The sequence below is a fragment of the Aythya marila genome, assembly GCF_965140915.1.
Source record: "Aythya marila genome assembly, chromosome: 17".
In the NCBI taxonomy this organism is placed as follows: Eukaryota; Metazoa; Chordata; class Aves; order Anseriformes; family Anatidae; genus Aythya; species Aythya marila.
The window spans coordinates 1,372,333-1,397,520 of NC_139058.1; the positions used below are offsets into that span (position 1 = coordinate 1,372,333).

At 42.5% G+C, this 25,188-nt stretch overlaps 1 protein-coding gene across 4 annotated transcripts; it reads left to right on the plus strand.

Annotated features, from left to right (window-relative positions):
* The first annotated feature begins 376 nt into the window (after positions 1–376).
* Positions 377–25,084, plus strand: GIT2 (GIT ArfGAP 2). 4 transcript variants are annotated; one of them, XM_082774036.1, is made up of 20 exons: positions 377–507; positions 3,052–3,185; positions 3,555–3,667; positions 4,031–4,136; positions 4,476–4,562; positions 4,712–4,842; positions 5,155–5,249; positions 5,896–5,941; positions 7,143–7,194; positions 7,596–7,668; positions 7,876–7,973; positions 8,262–8,373; positions 9,218–9,360; positions 10,121–10,270; positions 13,145–13,393; positions 14,336–14,425; positions 16,778–16,860; positions 16,950–17,132; positions 21,464–21,527; positions 22,312–25,084. In XM_082774036.1, exons 1-20 carry the CDS (start codon positions 456–458, stop codon positions 22,522–22,524), a joined length of 2,274 nt encoding a protein of 757 aa, XP_082630162.1. In that variant the 5' UTR covers positions 377–455; the 3' UTR covers positions 22,525–25,084. The 4 variants fall into 4 exon arrangements, with proteins under 4 accessions (XP_082630162.1, XP_082630163.1, XP_082630164.1 ...); XM_082774037.1 differs by having other exon boundaries at positions 7,146–7,194; XM_082774038.1 differs by lacking the exon at positions 13,145–13,393.
* Positions 25,085–25,188: the final 104 nt, after the last annotated feature.

Genomic DNA, 25,188 nt, shown 5'->3' on the forward strand with positions numbered 1-25,188 from the left:
CCCGCCCGGTCTGGTGTAGGATGGGGAGTGGGGGAGAGCCCGCCCTGCGGCGCCATTGTGGGTGAGGGCAACCGCGGGCACTGACGCCTCCATCCGCCATCTTGAGCCCGGGCAATGCCTGCGGCCGCCATGTTGAGTGAGGGCAAGGCTTCCTGCAGGCTCCCCCTTCCACCGAGCCGTCCCGCCGGCCTGCTCCGCGCCCGCCTCTCCCTAATCCTCACCTTTCCTTCTACCACCCCGCCCGCCCTCGCTGCGCGCTGCGAGCACCAAACCTAGCAACGCCTCCCCCCCTCCCCCTTAACGCCAGCAACCAAGATGGCGGCTCCGCCCCTCCCCTCACCCCGCGCGTGCGCGCTGCGGCTCGGCCCGGCCCGGCCCGGCTCGGCTCGGCTCGGCGCGGAGCGGAGCGGGGGCCCCCGTGAGCGCGGCAGGAAGCGGCGGCCCCGCGGGGCGCCATGGCCAAACGGCTGCGGAGCAGCGAGCTGTGCGCCGACTGCAGCGCCCAGGGTGCGCCGGGGGGCACCGGGAGGCACCGGGAGAGGGGCCGGGGGGCACCGGGGGGCACCGGGAGAGGGGCCGGAGGGCACCGGGGGGTGTTGGAGGGGGCCGCGGGGCTGCCGGTGACAGGGGCGGGCTGAGGGCTGGGGGGGTCCCGGGGTCTCCACAGCGCTGTGGGCACCCGGAGCTGCGTTATTCCGCCTCTTTTCCTCCTTTTTTTTTTGTGTCACGAAGCCGATCGTGCCTCGCTCGCGGAGCCCGGCGCTGCTTTGTGAGGTGCGGCCAGCGCTGGGTGCCCCCCCCCCGGGGCTGAGGGGAGCTCAGGGGGATCCCGGCCCTGCAGCCCCGGGGCTCGCTCGGTTTGCACAAGAGCAGGGCTTGCGAAAGGCGGGCCGAGAGCCTCGTCCAGGCTGGGTGCTTGCAAGCCCCGCTGGTGCTGGAAGGCGCTGGCGTGGCCCCACGGCTGGGTTATTTTCATTTTGGATTTGCCAGGCTCCTCGGGGCTGTGCCAGGACCCGGCCCCCTCGCTGTGTTGTGTCGTGACATAACGGCACTGCCCGACAGCAGCTGGGCCGAGTGGAGAGCTCCCCAACAGAGAGCTGAGCGACTTAATTGTCTCTGCAGAGAAGCCTTGATCCTTTCTTTAGATAAAAGTCACCCTTCTCTCATAAAGCAGAGGGCGACGGGCCCTCGGGGAGCAGCTGTGAGTGCAGCAGCGTCGGGGACCTGCAGGGACCACAACCTGTGAACCCACAGGAGCAGCGGCTGGCTGCTGCGGTAGCGGCTGCCCGCCTGCTGCTGCTTTGTTGCTGCTGTGAAGCACGAGCCGTGCTCTGGGCCGGGCGGTGATTTTACGTGAGCTCTTCTGGTCGTTTCCTATTCTCAGGCAGGAGCTCAGGCTGACGGCTCGGGCTGCCTGCACACACTTCCTGTTTTCAGTCACGCTGCCATGTTCCTGAAAGCAAACTCGGCCGAGCCTTTTAGCTTCTCCCCTGTTGTGCTTTGCTATCAGCTTAGGCATATCTTGAGCGGCATCTCTTTCAAAAGAGGACTAAAACAGAGCCCAGCACGGACACTTCAGTGTAAACCTGAACTGTCAGTGGCCTGTACCTGCCAGCTCTGTAATGCTGCTCCCTTTCCATGGTACGAAACTGTATGAACTGAGTTGCGACTCCACAAATCTTTGTGCAATTTAATTAATAAAACACTTGGAATAAGCCGGTGTGACTTTGGGAACAGGTTGCAGCACTAAGCTTCCCAACGCTTTTTGATCTTCCCTGATCATGATGTCAAATCTGCTGCCTCCCCATCACCCGGGCTTCTCAACCAGCCTGAGTTGCTCTCCGTCCTCTCAGCCCCCCAGAAGTTCTCAGTCCCCTTGCCAACTCTGCCTGCTGCCTCTCCCATCTTTCCGTTTTTGCCTTATTTTTTTCCCCCATCCACGCTTCCAGTGGTGCTGGTTTGGGGCAGATTCTAGGCATACACACGGACTCTTTCATGAATGTTATTTCTTGTAAGCAGAATGCATGAGCTCCAACTACAAGCAAAGTCTCTGCTTTGTCTTCAAAAGAATTTTGAAGCCTCATTTCTGCTATGAAATGACCAGATGAACAGTAGCTTACTTTATTGTGGCTAAACAGCCAAGCTTTGGAGCCAGTTACGTTGAGAGAAACCTGCTGTTGACTGTTAGTCAGAACAGAGCAGTGAGGTTCAGCAGCAGCTTGTAACTAGTGACTGAAACAAGCAATGTAGTGGCTTTCAGAAAAGTCTTATTAGTTTATGAATGAGTGTATGGTGAGGTTGTCTGTAATAAAAAGGGACGAGACTCATTAGTCTGGAAGGCTGCCTCCAGTCTTAGGTTGTTAGGTTGGAGTTAGCACAGCTCATTTCATTGTTATTTTTCCCCCTCTTAGAAGTTAAAGTAGTTAAAATAATGGAGTGATTTAATAAGAAGGTTGCGTGCTTGTTGTTACTTTGTTTTTTTAATTAGATTAGATTTTTTTTTCTCTAAAACATGCATTTTAATTTGGCTCTGGGCTATGTGATAGTTATCATCTGTGAATAGGTGCTGCTTTCCCTCCTCAGCCCTGCTTCGAACAGGTTTGCCTGCATTGCCTTCCGCACACACACAGCATCAGCTCTGCTTAAAAACCACAAAGGCGATGAGATCTCATTTCGGGGATCCAGTAAATTTATTGCATGGGTTAGAGCAGGATTTTTATGATGCACAATTGCTTAGATGTATTCTGACACGGTGCAGGAGATCTCTCATCAGATACCAGGCTTGTGTGGTATTCAGTCAGCCTCAGCCCTGTCTCTGGATTTGGAAGTAAGTAGAGTATTTCAAAATGGATGAGATCTTCAACTCCTTTTTCTTCCTGGGATGTGCTGGATCTGAAGATCTGTCTTGCTACTCGGTTGTAACATTTACAGGCTCATGTAAAGACCAAGCAGTAAAGCTCAGGTTAGAATGCAGAGCTTCCTGTTTCGGTCTCTGTGTTTGAAGTAGAGTCGTATTGCCTTCCGTGTTGTAATAAAAGTATTCTTTTTCAGATCCTTGTTGGGCATCTATAAACAGGGGAATTCTGATTTGCGACGAGTGCTGCAGTGTTCATCGAAGTCTGGGGCGTCATATCTCTCAAGTGAGACATCTCAAGCACACACCATGGCCTCCAACATTGCTGCAGGTAGAGAGTAAAAATATGTCTTCCTTCATATAAATAAATATATGTAGTGTTTTTGTAGAATTTAAATTGCTAAGCGTTTGAGAGGGGCTGGTCGTTTGCTTTTTTTTTTTTTTAGGGTAATCTTTTATTTCTCTTGTTTTTGCCGTGGAAGATCACTAAAATCAGAATTCTGTCTTTTAAATTTGATACCTTTGTTTTGGATGTGCCTGCTTCCGATATCCCAGTAAGTTATGGATGCTGGCACACAGAATAGGAATCCAAGTCAGCATGCTGCCTGCTTGAGAATAATGACAGCTATTTGATTAGTCAGTCTGTGCAGCCAGCAACAAAAATCCTGCATTGACTGTTTATGTACATTCTGGATTTCAGATGGTTGAAACACTGTACAATAATGGTGCTAACTCCATATGGGAACATTCATTGCTGGACCCTGCCTCTGTTATGAGTGGAAGGCGCAAAGCTAACCCGCAGGATAAAGTGCAGTAAGTGGAACATTACAGAATTCTTATGTTTGGAGAAGGGTGGTTATTTTAGTTAGCAGTGACAGAGGCAGCAAGGTATATGTGGGAACCTAAATCTGCTTTGTTTCTGGAAGACAACAGGAGGAACAAAGTAGACATTTGTTCACTTTAATGTTTGTTCATACCTTCATGTTTGTAACAGAGGTATGCTTTGTATAGTTATGAAATCTGTACTTTCTTGTTTTCATAACGAAAACATTTCTCTAACTTTGCTCCTAGTAATGTGCAAAGGTCTAGTGCTCTCGAGAAAGGAAAATTGGTGTCATTTTGAAAGCACTAATATTTGTTTTCTTTCGGTTTTGTTGTTTGGGTTTCTCCTTGCAGTCCCAATAAAGCTGAATTCATTAGAGCTAAATATCAAATGTTAGCATTTGTTCATCGCCTGCCATGCCGTGAAGATGACAGTGTGACTGCCAAAGATCTTAGTAAGGTTAGTAGTTTTTTCTGGTAACGTACAGAAGCTAGTTTGTGTGTAACAGAACACTGAAATCTGACTGAACTTAGTTGGTTTTGACTTAATAGTGCTGAATAGCAGCAATAATTGTGTAAATAAACACAGCTTGGCTTCATTCTGAAGCAACTTTTTTCTGTAATATATATAGCTAGAGATTCTTGACATGTAGATGGTCGAGAGGCATTGACTTAGGTTAAGGTGGAGAAAAATTGTTACACAAAACAACTGTAGCAAGAAATGTTGTGTAACTTTCTTAAGGGTAGCTGAATTACAGTTACTGCCCCTGTGTTAAGTCCAATTCTGCTTCTTTTTCAGCAACTCCATTCCAGCGTAAGGACAGGAAATCTGGAGACGTGTTTGCGATTACTCTCCTTAGGAGCTCAAGCCAACTTCTTTCATCCCGTATGAACATGGTTTTTATTACTTTGATAAATGATCGGTTCTTACAGTTTGTAGGATTTATGCAAATTTTGGTTGATATACATATTTTAATCTTATATTCAGAACTGAAGATAAAGTAGAGTGATGTGCTTTTTCTTAATAACTTGCAGGAGAAAGGAAATACTCCGCTCCACGTTGCTGCTAAGGCAGGACAGACTCTACAAGCAGAGTTATTAGCTGTTTATGGTGCTGATCCTGGCACACAAGATTCCAATGGAAAAACTCCTGTTGACTATGCAAGGTAGAAGGCTTGAGATATGTGATGTTTGTGTTAACTGCTGATCATAATTTGCATGCTGATCCTGGTTAGATATGTTTCTGTCCTGAAAACAAGGAAAAGCTGTATGTATGTGTAGTTTTTTACCCACTGAAACACTGCTGAAAATCCTGCTGCGAGTCTGTGCTGTGTCGATACACTCAAAGTGCTGTGTTGAACAGTGACTTGTACTGAATCTATTTCTCTGAGCAGTTTGGAATTTTTATGCATCTCAAAATGAATAACATAACCTTTCTTTTTTTTTTTTTTTTTTTTTTGTATGCCTGTGTAAACCAGACAAGGTGGGCATCATGAACTGGCAGAGCGCCTGGTAGAAATTCAGTATGAACTCACTGACAGGTTAGCGTTCTATCTCTGTGGCAGGAAACCAGGTGAGTAGAAAAAACTGCACCTCAAGGTCTTTCACTGTTAGTTTAAACTGTGGTATATATTTGTTTCAGTGTTAGTTACACTTTTTATATCAATTTTAAATATTCTAACATTAAAAATTAAGTTCCTTTCTGGTTTTGTTTTGTTCTGTTTTTAACACAGAAGATTAGATGAGCACTGCTTAATTAAAAGGAATGAATTGCAGGGAAAATACAAGTTTGGTAATGTTGTATAGTCTGCGGGAGATATTGTGGAAACTCTTCTAAGTAGTTTCTTCTAATTGAAATGTAAAAGCCAGGGAGTACCCAATTGAATGGAACCTCTTGAAAACATGCTTTGAAACTTTTAGCCAGTAAATACTATTAAGACACCTACATTAGAATTTTAATACAGTTTGTAAGACTTATTGTAATTTTATATAACACCAACAAGCTGTGGTAGGAACGTTCTTTTCGGGCTTGTTAGCTTCCTGTAATTGGAAACTGAGCGATCACCTGCAAGATACATGTAAACTATGTTTGCATATATTCCTGGTTTTCTCGTTATTATGTCTTTTCGTAAAACTGAGTACCAACTACCTATCCTGACAAAATTGAAAACTATAGTCCACTAACAGCCTATTAAAGTATGGTTTGTTTTCAACTCTAGAGCATAAAAATGGACAGCACTTTGTTATACCTCAGATGGCAGATAGGTAAGTTGCTGATTCTGTGGCATGTCTGAAAACATTTTAAAACAAATAAATAAAAAACAAAAGCCTAACAGTTAAATTTAGAACTGTCCTTTCCTCTGAAATAACTTCTAAGCTTGTTGTCATTTTTAACTTTTTAATGTGTGCTTTGTCAATCTTGGGGGTTTGGTTTTTTTCCCCTATAAAGAATACTGGAACTAAAAAAGGGAAAATTAAAGAAGTTTACAATGTTTTCTAAAATTCAGGAGGAAGATGAGGAACAGATTTTGTAAAACAGTGTAAGGACCCATTGAGTTAATTTCCTGATACAGCATTCTGAAACTAGTACTTGCAAAAAAGCTGAGTTTCTCTTTGACAGTGCTTGTACTTTTGGTCATCTGTGCTCTTAAGTTTTGACCATGATCATTTTAAATCTCCTTTTTATGAAAGATATCAAGTATTAACCATACGTTCATATTTTCCCTTTATTGCTCTGCAATTGGAAATTAGACGGCTGTAAGTAAACTGCTGTTCAGTTTATTGCTTGTAAAATTTCTACAAAAAACAGTAATAGAAATAAGACATTGAGTCTTTCCATCCGTGTAGGTCAGGGAAGTCATCCGCTGGGTGATATAAACATGGACTCATAATTTGTCAGCTTCCTTATCTGTGGCTTTTATGATTAATTCTGTTAAACTGCAGCATTTTCGTAGTGTGCCTCATGCTGTAGGCTGGAAACTAGCAGAACAGATCATTGACTAATTGGTACAGATTGATGATGAGCATGGCTGTTTTGCTGTAGTCATTTACCAGCCTGATGGTTCCCTGCCTGCTGTGTGGTCCAGTGGAACAAATCCTGTGTGATTCCTGGGGACACAAGTTTTGGTCAGAATCATCATGTTTTTCAGGTTCCCTACAGAAAGCATTTTACTGCTTTACAACTTGACTGCTCCTTGAGCTATGCAAATTGGTACTTATAATCTGAAGTATCGTTGGGATCCTTTTAGTTTAGATTTAAGTTTTTTACTTAGAAAAGTTTAAGAATATGCTAATTAGAATACTAATAATACTGGAAAAGTTAATGTATTAAAAACTGTATAAAAATACTAAAAGATTAAGGAGTATCAAATGAAAGATTTTAATCATTGAATTGTTGAAATGTGTAGAATTTATTTAAACAAGCGTTTAAATGCTGTAGATTTAATGATCACTTTTGTTTTCATAGCAGTCTAGATGTATCAGAACTTGCAAAAGCAGCTAAGAAGAAGCTTCAATCTGTAAGTATAACTTCAGTGTGATATGTAACACATCTTTGCCTTAATGTAGTAAACTCTGCACTTCATCCTTCAAGCTGGTTTCAGATACTATTAATTCCTACATAAATAAGTGTCGTGCTGTTAGTAGTCATTTTAAATGCATAGCTAGCTAAAAGTAGATGTATTCCTGCACTGTGTTTTTGTGTGTCAGCAGTTGAGCACCAACACATACACCGTGCCAGCAGGACTGCTTATTGCCTTGTATCTGCTTGATGGATAAATTTGCTGTGCAGGCTGAGAAGCAAGCAATTATATAGGCTGAAAAATAGAGAACTGAGTTGTACACCTGTATTCTAAATGTTATAGAGGTCTTAATATATTTAGTTTAATTTTGAGCTGTAATTATTGTCTTCTGCCCTTAGCTAAGCAACCACTTATTTGAAGAACTTGCCATGGATGTATATGATGAAGTCGACAGGAGGGAAACAGATGCAGGTGAATGAGGATTTCTGGAATGTGTATAAAATTTGAATTGTTACATTACATAAAAAATGCTGTTGCAAGCACATGTTCTGTTTAAAGTACTTTTACATTCAGGAATTACTGATAACAGTAATTTCTTTGTCTATTGCATTGTCTGCAGGTGTGTGTTAATGTAAAAAAAAAAAAAATTTATTTTTTCCTCCCCTCTTCCCTGAGCAGTTTGGCTTGCTACTCAGAATCATAGCACGCTTGTGACAGAGACCACAGTGGTTCCTTTTCTTCCTGTAAATCCTGAATATTCCTCAACCAGGAATCAGGTATGTGATCTGAATACTATACAAATATTCTCATTTAATAGGCCAGTTGTTCTAAGTAATACTGCTTTACTGTGCTTCATTATTGCAGAAGAGTTGTGACTACTTCTAAAGAGGTTAAAATAGTTTCAGGTTACCCCTGTCACAGAGTTCTGCAGCTGTTTAGCTTAAATTGAACAGTCAATTCACTGTAACTGCTATAGTCTTTGTTTTACCTGGGAACTGTGCTGTTCGTCTAATACACGATATACTTAACATTTTTATTTTTTTAATTGTTACTCTGTAACTTAGGGAAGACAGAAACTGGCTCGATTTAATGCTCATGAATTTGCTACACTAGTTATAGATATTTTAAGTGATGCCAAACGAAGACAACAGGGGAATCCTGTCAGTGGTTCCAAAGGTAAGTTTGGGTTCTGTGTGCAATGTTGCAGTAATTTGATTATTGATATGATAGTATTATCTAGAAGTACTGTATCAATGAAGAGATTTATACTGTTTTTATATGATAACAAGAACTAAACAGGCACTTGGATAGCAAGCTAATGACAACATATGCTAGGCCTCCAAAATAATGGCCAAATATGTGAGATTTGTGCATTAAGGCTGATATATTTATAATACAATTAAATCAAGTGAAATTCAGGAAAATCTTTTTATGATGGGTGTGATTTTATGATAATTTGGTTAAAAAAAAAAAATAATAATAATCCAGAAGACTCTTGAATAATTTGAGCAATACTTTTGTTTGGCAGCTAGAAAACTGTCAAAGTTCTAGATGCTGTTTCCTAGCTGCTATATACATACAGGACTTTTCTGTAATTGGGATGATTTAGAGCTTATTGTTAATTTTTCTAAAAGTGTTTTTCTTTCTTTCTTGAGCATGGTCGATATCAAAGAATGCCAACAACAAAGCTATAGTTCTAGCCATAAATCTATTGGAGTAGTATTTGAACATTAGTCTTCTGTGTGGAGAGAAAATATTAAATATATATATATAAAGTCTTTTTTTAATTGAATTTTGTCATTCATTTGTCCAGTGTAGTCTGTTTTGTGCTTTTTGTCAGTTTTGGACAGTAATAATCCATACCTATTGGGTGGATCTAAATTAAGTTCTCTTCAACACGTCAAATGGCATTGGTCTTCTGTTGTTTCTTTGGTCAATTTTTTTTTTTTAATTATTTTTATGCACTTCCATTTGTTCTCCAAACTTACCAGTACATTTTAAAATGAATTTTGATTAACAGAAAATGTGGAACTAATACTCAAATCCATAAGCAATCAACATAGCAGTGAAAGTCAGGATAATGACCAGCCTGACTACGATAGTGTTGCTTCAGATGAAGATACAGATCTGGAAACAAATGCAGCTAAATCTAACAGACAGAAGGTGGGTCTGAGGTATTTATACACATACCAAATTTTATTCATAAAGGTAGTCTGAAGTCAGTCTTTCCCATTGGAAGGGAATTTAACACACATAAGTGATCAGAGAGCCAATGTTTTAATATTCATCTTCATTTTGGAATCATGCCTTAGTCTGTGTGGTTTTTAACAAAATTAGATGTTGTGACTCAATGAATTTGTACTGTAAAGAAAATGCTTCTTTAGAAAAGTAAACCATGCCACTGTGCGTGTCTGGGGATGTAGAGACCTAGCTGCACAGATGAAATACTTAGATCTCCTGAAACACTCTTATTCAGTGATTCCAGGTATTTCACAAACACTTACTTCTTCCCTCTGAAGAAGTATTCAGAGCAGTCCAACAATAACCGAATGTTTTAAACCATTCCTGAAAATAATGTAGCATGGCGAAAAAGGGACAGCAAATTATAGTATTTCTAGTTTTATCTTACATGGTAACATACCCACTGTACACTTAGTGATCCGTCTTTTATGGCTTTCAAGTTCCTTATTGTGTATTTAAACAAAAACCCTTATGAAACAGCATTGTTTCACTGTTTGAATTAACTGAGACAAATGTTTTTGTGCACAGGGGAGCTAAGAGCTTATTGATACCAAATTTATTTTATATTGGCGTAAAATGATTTGAATGTATGGATCTTACTGAAAGGTATGTGAAAAGCTGTTGAAATCTCATTGTCTTGTTTTCTTTTAGTAGTCTCAGAGTTTTCTCTTACTGTTTATAGAGTCTGGATTCAGACTTGTCAGATGGACCAGTGACTGCCCAGGAATATATGCAAGTTAAAAATGCATTGGTGGCTTCTGAGGTAAAGATTCAGCAATTAATGAAAGTGAACATCAACTTGAGCGATGAGCTGAGAGTCATGCAGAAAAAGGTAAGAAGCGCCATAATGTAACGTCTTCATCTAACAATGTGTTATCAGTTAACTGTAATGAAATTGCTGAAGCTGAAGATGCAATAACCTAATATTAGTACAGGAAGAAAACTTTTAAAATGGAGCCAGTTTAGAATTGGATATGAGACTACGAATGTGTGTGTGTAGCACATACTTTGATTTTTTTTTTGATTTTTTTTATTTTGTGGAGATGATGATAGTCTAACTTCTTCACTGAAAGGGTTGTGAGGCACTGGAACAGGCTGCCCAGGGAAGTGGTGGAGTCACCATCCCTGGAAGTCTTCAAAAGACGTTTAGATGTAGAGCTTAGGGATATGGTTTAGTGGAGGGCTGTTAGCGTTAGGTTGGAGGTTGGACTCGATGACCTTGAGGTCTCTTCCAACCTAGGAAATTCTGTGATTCTGTGATCTTCTACGTAGTTCACTTTGACATAAGTTTTCCAACTGATAAGGCAGTTATTGCAAGTCTGGTGTACTTGGGCTGTCTTGCTTCAAGATGAGGAGTTTCTGATAACCAGGAAGCAAGCGATAGCACACACAGTGTGTGCACTTGTGTATATAGGTAAATACTGCACTTAAAACTTTTCCAGTGTGCAGTTTATTATTTAGTAAGCCTGGCTGGAATGAGGGGAAATTAAATTTCTAGTCCAAGTTGACAGTAGATGAGACTGAAATATGGCAATAAATTATGATGTTTTTGTATAACAGGAGACTTGCTTGCATTTGAATCTGGGGGAAATGGTGCATAAGGAATATACTGATAAACCCGATTCCTGTTTTAAACCTTCACTGTGGGTTTTGTCTAGATGAGCATAAGGTAGAGGTATCTCACTTATTATATGAGTTTCTATGGGCAGGTAGTCTTATGCAAACAGCAAACTGAAGGTTTTTGCTAAAATTCTGAATGTAAAGCTCCAAAAACACAATTTGGAAGCTAGACCTTCTAATCCATATTTATGTGAGTCAACAATTTGTTGAATGCTCTGCCAGTTTTCTGATAAATATTGTTGTTATTATTTGTAACTGAAAACGATCAGTAATAAAACAATGCAAACATAGATAAAACCACTTTTTTTTCCCCACTCAGTGGAGTAAGGCATCTGAGGCCCCTCTAATTCAGCAGATGCAGATATCCTCGTCTGTTTGCTGCCATCCTTTTGTTGCAAATGTGTTCAGCCCTTGAGATCTATTGAATACAGGGAGGAACCCAGGAGATCTCCAAGTATTTCCTTTTCTTTTAGCAGCCTGTACTGATAAAGGACTTTTTTTTATCACTCAGATAAACTGAGTTTCTTGAAGCAGATTTAATCTACGCATAGGGAAGAAATTATGGCTTATGAAGTAATGACTCCTCAGTGTATTTATGTGGCGTGGCAAAAGAAATCATTGGTCTGCTGCAGCAGAACTTGTTTGAAAGACAGCGCAGCCAGGGCTCGCTCATTTTGAAGATGCTGCACTGGTTTTATGTCCTGATGATGTATGTAGCTAGGGGACTTGCTTACGTTAATGCTTGGTGGCTCTGGATTAGCGCAGAAGTATTGCAGCAGTGCGCCTTCGTGGAACGCAGGGTAGGGAGGAGTGCTAACAGCTGTATTAGCTCTGAGCTGCTGGGAGCTTCTGTGCCATGCGGGAATTCTCTGCTGGGATATTTGTGGCAAGACATCAATGTCGTTGTTCTTCTTCAGCAATTTTCATGGAATAGATGGCATTCAAGAGTCTTTTTTTTAGGTTGAGGGCTTGGTCTGGGTTTACGTGAGCTGTTGGTTTAAATTGCAGCAAAAGCAGGTTGAAAAATGTGACAGGAGTTATGAAAAAGGAAACTACAAATGTGACCTATTTAATTGCTTTAATGTCGAGCTTTAAAGAAGTAGCTTGGCTCCTCGCTGATCCTCAGATCTGAAGATATGGGGCATCTGACTACAGAGCACACAATGTGCATTGGGGAGAGCATAAATTATCTTGATAAGAGTCTGTATGTTTGATTTAGGGTACTGGGAAGTGCTCTAGGCAAAATAGGATTGTTCTTATAGAGAGAATGTTCTTGAGGTTTCATGAAAGTAGAAATATACAATTTCCTGTTTAAAGGCCATCCTCGGTTTGAAATACCGGTTTGAATATCCAACATCTTGTTGGAGAATTGCTGATAGCTATTTTTTACATCTTTTCTTTGTGATGTGTTAATATAGCAAACTTACTCTGAGTAACTCCACAATAAACAGACTTGTTGCATTTTTACTATCCATCAAGTACCTAAAATAAAAAAGCTTTGAATTATTTCTCATTGGCTTCTTAGAAAGCAGTAGCTGATACTTTATTTTCATAAGCTAAACTCTCCTCTTGCTTTGCAGAGCAGGCTCTGATTTTCTTTGCGCTGTCTCTGGTGTCTACGCTATAGTTTTGGCATTTTCAGATTTCGTGGGCCTTATGTTAAAGTCCTCTTTTAAATTCTTGTGTTGACTGCTGGAACGGATCACCTTGCTTGAAAGAACGGTTTTGTTGGCAGTCCTTCCCCACGCATCCTCATTGTGTTACGTGATTTACGTGCCAGGACAGCCAGGCTGGAAGAAACAGATTGTGTGTGTTTTTAACTACAACAGCCAATTTTAAGATCCAATTTGACTTGTGTCCCAGCAAAAAAAATGCTGGAAATCAACACATAAATATTTTCCAGATCTGCAACATAGATTCTGTGCTTGTACTAAACAAATCAAGTAGATTTTAAAAAATAAATCAACCCCCAGCTACTGGAAGCTGGGTTTGCTAGTAAAGCAGACAAGCGTGTATTGTGTAGTCAGTTTGCTTTTGACGCTTGCTATTAGAAAAACAAAGTCCCACTGCTAAACATTTCTTTCAGCTTCAAACGCTGCAGAGTGAGAATACCAACCTCAGAAGACAGGCCACAACCAATATATATCAGGTCCAAAGTGGTTCTGACTACACAGACCCTACCAACAATTCTTCTTTAAAGCGACGACCATCTGCACGGGGTAGCAGACCCATGTCCATGTATGAGACTGGATCAGGTCAGAAACCCTACCTCCCCATGGGAGAGGTCCCATACCCAGAAGAAAGCATAACAAGACTGCAGCCTTTTCCTCCACATGTAAGTAAAACCGCTGATGCTTCTGCATTTCTCCTGATGTTCAGCTTTTCTGTCTCTTCCACCTGTGCTCACTTACCAAAGCTGCTCAACTGTCTGCTTTGGAGTGAATTTGAAGTGTAAGAATTGTTACTGTTTGCTGTATTAACATGTCTGCAGGAGCTTGATGTGTAGAAAAGTAAAACCTGTAACGATACTGGAATATGTGAACTGGAGCTTTTGGCTTCTGCTCAGCTCTTTCTGTTAATGACAGTATACATGCCAAATATCAGTGTGTGGCTGTTTGAAAGCCATGAGGGGGAAAATAGCATTCCGAGAAGGTGGGTATAGTTTGTAGATTTCTTTCTTGATATATACAGGCATATGACAATTTGTGGAACTCTAGAGTTACCTTTTAAAACAAAATAAAACCGGAGCCAACTTATCAACTAGACAACCATTTTCTTAATCTGAGCTTGGAACTGGATACTGAAGATGTTTTAGATCTGTTAGTTGAACAAATTATTCCGGGTTAGTATTTTTCTTAATTGTTTTGAAATGTGGGTAGAGGCGGTGGTTCTGAAGCACTGATCTGTTTTGTGGTGTTTGGTTAATTTGGAATTGTGGTGAATGTATTTTGTTCTCTGGAATTTTGAACCTCTGGAATATCCATATTAGAACTGCTCAGGCAGATTATAAGCAGCCTGGCCTGGTGGGAGGGGGATTGGAACTGGTGATCATTAAGGTCCCTTCCAACCCAAACTGTTCTAGGATTCTGTGATTACCATGAAGCCAAATGTATTCGGAAAGAATTAAATCCTCACAGGCTCAGCTAAGTTCTCAAAGCCATTCTTGCTTTGTGTCATCTCCGTGGTTTTAAAAATGTTCCTTTATTTCCGTTAAGAATTATTTGTGTTTTGTTTTTTTTTTGGTTTTCCCGAGTGTTTTTCTCTTTCCCATTTTTAGATCGGGAGGAGTGCGTTTGTGACCTCCTCTTCATCTCTACCTTCCTTCCCCTCCACGCTTTCCTGGTCAAGGGATGAAAGCACACGAAGGGTTAAGTACCTTCCCAATTGGTCTTTGCCTGGAGGAGGTGGCACTCTCCCCACAAGGCTTCTGCCCCTGTCCTCTCCCTTTTATGCTGATAATCTTCATGCTTGCATGAAGCAGTATTTCATCACTTTCCGTTTCTTCTGCAACGTGCTGCGGACACTTGCCTTTCTCTAAACTTCACAGCGGCTAAAATCTTCAGCATTTAACACCACGCACAGTGACTCCAAATCACTCGTTCAACTGTGTAACAGTGAGAACGGCCAGAAGACAACTTGGTTGCTGCTTGGGAAGTAATTTGGCAAGCACTCACTGATATTTCACAAGCCGATGTGTAACCCTTCCTCCTGACTAAAATGCACTGCATGAGGCACATGTATGACCTAACTTTAAAGCCTGCTTTCTTTGGGGGCTGTCAGTCTGCATCAATCCACATCGATATTGATGGGACCCGTTTATTTTACAGGTATTCGGTAGTTTGTTTGAAGCGTGCTCTTTAAGCATCCAAGCAGATAATTATTCGGTTATCTGAACCAACAGTTCATTCGTTCGGTGGTGGCCAGCCTGCGTTCTGCTGACCCTAACAGAGGAAAAGACTGAGTGGCACGGGTGTTGGTTTTAGCAAGGCTACTTTCAGGTCGAGATGAAAAACTTTGAGAGAGTATAAAGGGATTTATATTGGTGTTCCATCAGGATCTACAAAACCTTATTGTTAGTGCTAGAGCTAACAAAACCCCTTGACTTTACGAAAAAAAAAGTTGCCAAGAAATGTGAAATGCATTCTGTGAGCTCTTGTTGTTCCGAAGACAGTCTGCTGCAGCCTCATACGCGAACTGTTAGTTGTTTGAAGAAGCCTCATCCAATTTCTTAAGCTTTTAAAAACCATTTTTCTCTTTTTTGTAATGGAATATTCAAACCTACTCTTACTCCAACTGCTAGAAGGAAGCATAAATGCCACCTTGCGTAAGGAGATGGTTAGCACAGCTAGCAAGGCGAACAGTTTGGTAGACTAGTCTGTGCCAGCTTCTTTGTACTCTTTTTTTACTTCTTAGTGAGACTTAACTGCTTTTGAAAAGGTCTTCCAAGAAAAGCTCTCTCTTTCCCCTGCTGTCTGTGTGGTTAACGCAGCGCAATCGGTGCCGTCTCGTTCCATTTCTTCGGCAAATTTTACAAAGTAATACTGAATGTTTCAGAACCAGTCTGGGTTTAATGTTGGATGGTAATGCTTAATTAAGATTCCCTTTGTCTTAACTGGAGAGTTCCTGTAAAGCTCCAGGTCTGGCAGCTCAGCGGGGATGGCAAGGGGCCCTTTGTGGTACGCGGTGCCCATGAGTGGGGCAGGAGCCGATGCTGGGGCTGAGCTGTGTGTGGTGCCACCGACGTGGTGCTCCTGCAGATGAATGAGCAGTAGCAGCACTTCTGACAAGTTCTGCATCTTCTGAGACCGTAGCAGGCAGATGTGTGGGGATCCCAGGGCCTGGCCGAGGGTGGGAACGGCCTCGGGGCTTCAGAGTCTGCGTGAGATGGGCCTGACAGCTGGTGTTCGTAGCGTGAACCCGGGATGTGCTGCCTGGGTATAAATGATCCAAGAAGTTGGAGAAGGGATCCTAGCTAGCTGTGAATTTCCAAGTGTGCTTTGGACCCCAGTCACGGTGTACTTAGGGCATGTGGTGTGAAAGGGAGAGCAGGGAAATACGGGGCTGGGCTCAGGGCCTCCACCCTCCGTTGTGCAGTGAGCCCCAGCTCTGGTTGCTCTGACCCCTCTGTGGTGGGCATCCTGCCACGCCTGGTTGGGCCACCACTCGGTCCAGCATCCCAAATTCAGTCTGGCCTCCCTCTCCATGCTGGGCTTCAACTCATTTCAGCCTCCCATGCTTAGTTCTACTCCGTGCCTGCTGTGGGCCTTCTGCTCTTGTTCTGGCTCCCCTGCTGCGCTGGGCTTCCCACTTCGGTTGGGCTCCCCGCTCTCTGGTGAGCCTCCCGCTCACTTTTCAGCCTCCCACTTTGTGGTGGTTTTGCCCTCTCCGCTTGGCCTCCCCGCCGGCCCTGGTGCACGCATGGCATTTTAGCAGCAGGAGAAGGAGCTCGTGCTGTGACCGCCTGTCCTGCCCCACTGAGCCAGGCCCTCGCTTGGGGCATGGTGGGACTGTGCTGTGCAGCAGCGTGCAGGGTGTCGGGGCCTCGGGTACAGCAGGGAGGAGCTGGCTGCAGGAGCCTGGCAGGGGGCAGCAAGGTGCACTGGGCTCCCGACCAGCAGCTGGAGCAGAGCAACCCCCAAACATGGGGCAGAGGGGTGCTGGCACAGCACGGGGCTCTCCTTTCGTGCACAACACTGAAATAAATCTGTATTTCTTGCAGGCCTCGAAGCTGGAGAAGCAGAGCAGCGTGTCGGAGAGCGACTACGATAACCCCACTGCCCCTCTGGAGCTGGAGGAGACAGGGTAGGTGTGGTGAGCTGTCAGAGGACAGGGAGTTATGTGGTGGTGAAGTCCTGTGCTGCAGGGCCAACCTCGGCTTTGTCCGTTTGCAGGTCGGGCAGGAAGGGACGGCAGAGGAGCATCATTTGGCAGGGGGAGGGATCCATCCCCGAGGACACCGACACAGCCCCCAGCTCCAGTTTGCCCAGTACAGAAGACGTGATTCGGAAAACTGAGCAGATCACTAAGAATATTCAGGAGCTCCTGCGAGCGGCACAGGAGAACAAGCATGACAGGTAAGGCATGAGTGCAAAGAGCTCTGGAGTTTGAGAAAATGAAGAAAATTCTTCCACCAGCCGTGTTAATGCTGCAGATCCTGATTTCACAGGCATGAAGCGTGTAGGTCTGTGGTATTCTCTAGTGTACTGGAGGACGTGGGGTGAGCAGGGGTGCGTGACCAGTGCAGGTGGTGGAAGCACGTGCTCCTGTCCAAAAAGCCAGCACAACCCCCTGCAAGTGGGTTTGGGCTGCAGTGCTGCCTGTCCCCTGCCTGCCCTGCCAAAACTGGTTCAGGAACTGGGAGCGATGGGGAACAAGGTGATTGTGAATTCCTGCTGCAGAATGCAAGTGTTGTTTAAGATGAAAATCAAGTGAGTATTTCAGAGAAATTGATGTTAAGTGGAATTTCGGGCCTTCAGACTGTAGTGTCCTTGGGTAAGGACACCCTGTGGAAGGGTGATAGTAATACTGAGGCTTGTTTCAGGAATAAATCTGTAAAGCAGGGAGAACTTTTGACTTTCCTACTAAGAAGTTAGTACAGTGAATGTACAAGCAAAAGTTATTTTGAATTACTGAGTTTAGTCACAGGCGTAGCTTGGTAAGCAGGAGACTTGGTCATCAGGTAACATGCAGCTCCAGCTCCCTCAGGGAACTTCTGGCCCACTCAAACAATTAATTTCCAGAACAAACGTGAGCAAGTAGAAGTGGTAGTCACAGCCTGGTCATCAGGTAGTGCTCCTGCACAGCTGTTATAAAGGACTGTAAATAATAGTTACGTCTCAGCACGTTTTAGGCCTGGAACAGTTTTGGTCTCCAGAAAAACCAAACTTGCCAACACGTCTGCCTGCAGTCCTGAGTGCTGCGCCCATCCTTCCCTATGAGAAGCAGCTGATGATTTTTGTTAAGCCCTTGCTTCCTGCCTTGCTGAGAGAAGTGCACAACAATGGGGCCACTCTTGTGCTGTGTTTTTTCCTTCTGGTACTTTTCTATTTTTAGAAGGGCCAGTGTGTGGCCTTTCCTTCTCACGCTGAATGGCGAGATGCAACGTGTTTGTGCTGAGCTCCCTGCCCTTGTCCCTAACCTCTGCCACAGCAGTGCGGTGTTGCTTGATTCTCACAGATCATAACGAGAAGCAACAGTGAGAGAAGTTTTAAATGACTTTGGTTTTTATATACATCACAGTTTACAGTATTTGAATAATAATAAAGTCGTTGAAAGAAACAGGGCAGTGTACCTAACTTTTAGCTGTTAAATTGCATAGATAGTTATCAAAGCTGTGCTCTTTTTCGTGTGTTCTGTGCCATGTGTAGGAGAGTGCGGTGTTTGCCAGTACTTAAATGAGTATAATCTTCACTGAACTGTGAAGCTGTTGTTCTTTGTTTTCCTGTTCCCTGGCTTTGTCTCTGGGGGCTGAGAATTGCTCAGCATGCGGCAGGCAGGAGATAGAGTGGGTTTGTTCCACCGTTCCCTTCCTGCAATAGGGGAACACTTCCTTAACAAACTTAGATACCCTGTGAAGTAATAACATAGCTTCCAAATTGGTGCTGAGAATGCTGTAGATAAAAATCACACGCTGCATAGATAACCAGGCAGTAATAAAGTGACGCAAGCATATAATCTATTAATGAAACGCCTTCTTCCCTTTTCTATTTTTTTCTTGCTTTCTTCTGTTCCTTTTCTTGTGCTCACCTGGCCGAGCAGACCATTAGAGCGTGCGAGCATGCTCAAGCTCAGACACAGCCTCGGCTGCTTCAGCACGCTGGTTCCCTGGGCCGAGAGAGCTCCCCTGCAGCCTCTGACCATCCAGCAGCCCGGCCCTGCCTCCTGGTACTCTGGCCTCTGTCCCTGCCTCCCAGGCACAGTGTCCTTTCTCTTACTCTCTGCTGCCTTTTTCCCTCACACACCATCTGCACAGGGGTCGTTAAAGGCTATGCACGAAATGCTTCCGATGATAAGGAAACTGCAGAGAATATCCAGCACAGGTAGTTACGAGCCCTGGTGCTGCCAGCTCAGTTGAAGCTCCCGTTACTGATTTAATGGGGAGCAGAATCACAGCCTGGCATTGTAGCTGTCCCTAGTTAAGAGATTCTCCCATCTCTGTTCTACCTGTTGTCCACCAAGACAAATTATGGCAATAACTTCTCAGCACGCAGCATTCCTCAACCTCAAAAGGTCTTCAACTTTTTATACAGCTGACATGCTGAATGATAACATAATTTGTGCCTCGAATCAATTAAAAAGAAAAAAATTATTTAACCAGTGCCTTCTAAACTGACCAAAATAAAAATAAAATGTAAGTGAAACATTTTTCTAAAACAGAACTTCCCAAACTTTAACTCCAGGTGTTATTACCAGTGATAAATATCAGAAATGGAGGAAGAGGTTGCCACCAGTTACTGGTAATGATGGATTCTCCTTTCTGAGTCGTCACTACTGTAATATCCTCCCGATGTCTTACTGGAATGTGTGCAAATGCATTGCATGTGTCAGGTTATTTCACGAGCTTTCTTATTTCACAAGTGTTCCAACTATACAACACAGCCATTCCTCCAAGACATGCAATAAACTTTGCAGCTAACCTAGAGAACTGGAGATATGTTGTGAACTATGCATCATTAATCTTTGGTCAGGTGGTTCTTAGGGGTTTATCTGCCTTGTTGCCTTGTTATTGCAGAGTTTAATCATCAAACTGGCTTTTTTATGATGCAAAGTGCTGTTCGGTGTGGCTTGCAGGAAACAAATTAAGAACAAATTAATTTTTAACTCACTGGCAGAAAGGAATTTACAACAAACTTGAAAGATTTCCCTCCGCTTTCAGGTTATTTGAAAGGACTCAGGTGATTTGAGACATACAGAAATACACCTTTTTTTTTTTTTCTTTTTTTTTCTTTTTTTTAGCAATTTTCCTGCATTGCCAAAATGACCCCAGTGTGTTGCTTCCTTCTCAGTGTGTTGGTGACTGACCCATTTGCAAGATGACTGCATAAAATGACTGTGGGGTTTTGTTTTTTTTTTTCTTGCTTGAAAGGGCAGTGATCTACCATAATCCACAGGTGCTGATTATTTTTCTTGAATGTGGTTGCTTTGTGATTTTTTGAGCTTCTTTTGCTCAAGACTGAACCATATTAATTAACTAATACTGAAATTGAGTCTTCGAAGCATAAAAACGAGTCTTTTGACATAATTTGGACAGACCACGCTAACAGAACAGCTCACAGCAGCTTGCGGTAAATAGTTTTAAGATGTATTTTGAACGGGTATTACTAATTTTCATTTGGTATGCAAGTCCAAAGTGAAATCCATCAGGACTAATGGAATCTGCATTGTTTTAGTAGCTATCACTTACTAACTCAATAGCGTTACTGAATATTTAGCCTGAAACTTATGTGTTGTGGAAGTAGTTGGTAGCTAAGAGATGCATGTGTTTGGAAGGTGCTGTATGGGGATGGTGTGTTTATGTTTAGGGTGTTGAAATCACCCGAGAAGGCGTGGTGGCACCGCTAAGCTACCTGCATGGGATGGTTTACGTAAACTTTACCAAAAAAGCAAGGTAGGAATCCTGTCCTGGCAGTTGGGCATACCCCATTCGTAGGTTCATAACCTTTCAATCTGTGAGATGGAAAGGGAAATCGGTGCCCAGTGCTGCATTGCTGGCTTCAAATGATGGTGACTGGTTCAGGGATGGGAATCTTGGGGTCACGGTGTGACTTCAGCATGGATCTGCTGCAGACTTGAAGTGTTCTTGCAGCCAAGCTGCTGGCCCTGGAGTGGCACGTTTGTTACAGACCAACAAACAGTCCGTTACAGTCCGTTGTACACACACCAAACAGAACCAGCCGCGCAGCTTTCTGTAGAATTTAGAGACAAAAACTGTAGCATTGGACTGGGGGAAGCGAGGAGGAGGAAATTTGAGTGTATGAATTAATGTGTAGTTAATATTCATAGACGTGTCTCCGTAATTGCTTACAAACTGAGGCCTCTTCTGACAGCGCTTGGCGTAATAGATGTGGACAGTCATTCTTCAAACAAACGTTGATCAAAGAATAATGAAAACTGGAGAATTAATTTTGTATTATTTAAGTTCTTGTGTTTTCTGAAGTCAGTTCTGTACAGACCTGTGCTGCGGTGTGCCAGGGAATGTGCTCGGTAAGGAGACAGTGAGGATCGCAGCATTGTGTGTTGCACCATCTACTTCAGTTGCCTGAAGCACAGCCTGCAAGGATATTTTTAGAATATGTATGGCTTTTTTGCTAACTCTGTTGTTTTTAGAATAATAGTCCCTGACAAGTGAAATTGAAGAGGTTGTATGGTCTCCACACAACGAATAACACATTGCCTCTTTTTGCAGCTACATACCGTGCTCCGAGAGAATACATGTGGCAGTAACAGAAATGGCAGCCTTGTTCCCAAAAGTAAGTATCTTTCAGCATTAACATGGTTTTGGCCTCATTTGTTGTTAGTATATTTACCTGCAGTAAATGAAAAGCAAGAGCTGCAGGAAGGGAGAAAATGACTAGGGTTTTTGTGGGCTGGTTTGTTTCTGTGTTTTGGGTTGGTTTTTCTTTCAATCTTCCATCCTTGTGTTTATTCACGTGCTAGTCAGGAAAGGTTAATTTGTGTATCCAGGCCCCTAATTTTACTCTTGGACTTTCAGCTTGAGATGCATGCAGTTCCTCAGAAAGTGGAAGCAACTTGCCTCTAGTTTGAGGAGCCGTGTGGTTATACTGGACTTTTGCTGGGCCCTCAGGTTTTCCTTTGAATGCCATTGCTTGTTTTTTGTACATGTTCAAAGCCTTTTCTACCTCTATAATAGTGACAGGGAAATCTCATGCCCTGTGTCTGTCTGAACTGTCTTCTACACACTGTTGTGATGGCAGCCAGGACACATGCTGGGTAGCAGTAAATGAGAAAAAATAGAGAACTTGTATAAGTAACTTTTTAAACGAGAGCAGGAAGCAGTATTCCTTGTTCACACCTGAGATTAAAAAGGAGAGATTGTGGGAACTCATTGCATCCACTCCTGCCCTGTCCCTGCAGCGATGGCTTATAACATCCTGCAGAGAAGTCTGTGTAGAAAGCAGAGCCCGAGCAGCAGCTGTCCCACGCTAAAGAACACTCATCAACCTCTACTGGCTAATTACAAGTGATCCTAAAATGGTTCTGTTGTTCTGTCTGGTTCAAATTTTACTTTCCCAGAAACCCAAATCTGAACTGGTAAGGACTTCTTTGCGTCTGCTGACATCTAGTGCCTACAGACTCCAATCTGAGTGCAAAAAAACCCTTCCTGTGGAGACGTGCCCTACGACGGACATCCAGCTGGTTACACAGCAAGTCATCCAGTGCGCCTACGACATTGCCAAGGCTGCTAAACAGCTGGTTACCATCACAACCAAAGAGAACAACAACTGAGTCACTCTTGGCTTTTTAATCTTGTTTTTTAAAGGTTGAATTTCAAATATAGGTGTGGAACTATTCAAATTTTTATGAGGAAAACTAAAGGGGCAAGAAACTTTTTTTTAAACTCAGTATTATTTTTGCATGTTTTCTAACAATTTTAATGATTAATTTAACCCACTGCCTTATTTTGTGCCTGTGTTGCCAGTTTAGTTACCGTTAATAGCATGTTGCAAATAGCTATTGAGCCAATATCATGTACCAGCGGTGTTTCAAGCTCTTGCTAGATGTTTCCTTGAGGCCACGTTCTGCTTTCAGATATTGCTTGCAAAATCCCCACCAAAGTCAACTGCAGATATCAGGGGGCAGAATCTCGCCTCTGCTCTGTCCATCCTGGAGCCTCCCGCGCAGTGGTGCTGCTGACGGAGAAACGTGCAGTGAAATGGGCTGCGAAGGCTCCAGGCCCACACCTGCTGAGCAGCAGAAGGAAGCTCGTACTCCTGATCATGGAATACCAGCCACTATTACCTGTTCCCATATCAACTGTTGTGCAATAATAATGTTTTTAGTCTGCCGAGACAATAGTAGCTGTGGGCATCCGAGCTTATTACATGTAGCTATACAAGGTCTTTGTCACTTTACCTATTTTTGGAAGGAATTTCAATTTTAATAGTTATTTCTTTTAGTTGTCACTATGCCATTAATATATTATGTTTGATGTTACTTTAGGGCATTAGTGGTTAAAATATTATCCCTCGTTTCTGGTTTGGTATCTCATTCTTAAGTTTCCTACAGAATTTTACTGTCATCTTCAAGGCAACACCTTGTTTGCAGCAGCACTGATGCAATTTCTCTGAAGATTTGTGATAATTGAAAAGAAAAAAGTGCCAGTTAAAGGAAGCTGTGTCTGCCATAGCATATAACCTCTGTACCTCAACGTATCAATGTGAAAAGGTTTCTTCTATCCAGTAAGTATTTTGCAAAGCATTCAAAACTTTACAGCTATTTACTGAGTAACCCAAGCTAGGTTGCCTGTCAGAAAGGTAGATTGGTTACAGACATCCATGTGTGTTTCAGGTTTTTCCATTCATAACAGTTTACAAAACTTTGAAAAATAGGCAAGTCCATAATTACAAAAATGAGAGCTCTTGGGGAGTCAAAACTCCATAGTTTTTGTCACCTCACATCCCATTTGGAAGCTTGTTGTGATTTCCAAGGAGCCTGCTGGGGCAGTTTAGCTGGTAGCCAGTTCAGGCAGTGTTTTATTTAAGAGCAAAGTTACAAAACTACAGCAGCTGTCACGTGTCAGCAGCTGATTGGAATATTCAGATAGTCCTCACAGGAGCATTTGAGTCAAAAGTGGTTATCTGCCATTCAACAAACAGGTCTACAGCATGGAGTCTACCAAAAAACACTTATGCTTCAAGGCTTCCTGGTAGAAAAACTGCTGTATTTAGGTTAACAGATGAAACCACTTTCAGCAGTTCCTTCTTGCAATCACACAGTGTTTGTATGCACATATAAACACTTAAGTGCCATAACATGCTTGGATTCTTGTGTTGGATGTAGCTCCATTTTTAGAGTAGTGTAAATCTGAAGGAGGGAAGGAATGGAGAGAGTAGATGACAATCCAGTACATTAATCTTCTTCATAGTAACTTTTTTTTTCTCCCTTCCTACACCTCTGAATCCTAGAACTGTCTCTAAACTCACAGGAATGCAGACAGGCTGGGATTGAAACTATAAAAGATTTATAAAACCTACTTCAAAATTATTCTGCTGGCAATTAAATACATTAAGAACAGGTTCCCAGAAGATTATCAAATTAATATCATTGAAAGGTAGCAGATGGTATTTTTAAATCTCTCAGGACACCATTGTTTGCTTTTCTTTAACATATCCTACCTGATTTTGAAGCAGGGTAGCACTGAGTTATGCTGTAGGTTTAAATTTGTGCCTGTACCAAAACAAAAGGACACTTCAATAGCTACAAGCCCTCGTTCTAGCTAGGCTAGCTCCAGGTTTTCTAAAAACAATCATTTATCTTGGTGGAAGGCCTAGCTTAAAAAAAAAAAAAAAGGCCACCTGTAATTGATTTTCCATTCTGGTAAATTCTGCTCTCTGAGCAAACATTTGTTCTAGACTGGTCATTGCCATACCCCGTTACTGCTCCAGAACCCCAGTGCACATAATGTGGGATGTGCAATTTTCTGATGCCATCAGTGAAACAGAAGCAGTCTGAGCAAACACTTACGTGTTCTGCCAGATCTCGTCACCAAGGCAGTGTTACAAAGCCAGCTGAGGAACTAAAGAGTAGCAGGGTAACCCCCAAACCGCACAGCATTGCGGGTCAAAAGATTTATAATACCCAAATAACAAAACTGTGTTTTTTTCTTTTATGACATCTCCGTCCCCCACCCCACAAACCAGAATTCCTCTCTTTACAAAATGCTGCATAGGAACAAATTTTTTTTTTTTCCTTTTCTGAAACTTGTATTTATCAGTGTCATTCTGTCTGTACTATACTCTGACTTAATCTTTTGTTTACTGTATTACTATAAAATGCTAAAACCTTGTTAATGTGTAAAATTACTTGGGATTATTTGACTGCTGTTTTTGTAAAGAAAAGATCCTGAAAGAGTTGCTGTAGTTAAGTAAAGTCTGCAGTGCTCAAACAGAA

Coding starts and splice junctions, on each gene's coding strand:
- GIT2 (XM_082774036.1), top strand. CDS start 456: ATGGCCAAACGGCTGCGGAGCAGCGAGCTGTGCGCCGACTGCAGCGCC. Junction 13,394..14,335: donor TGCAGCCTTTTCCTCCACAT/GTAAGTAAAACC, acceptor TCCCATTTTTAG/ATCGGGAGGAGTGCGTTTGT. Junction 14,426..16,777: donor GGGATGAAAGCACACGAAGG/GTTAAGTACCTT, acceptor TATTTCTTGCAG/GCCTCGAAGCTGGAGAAGCA.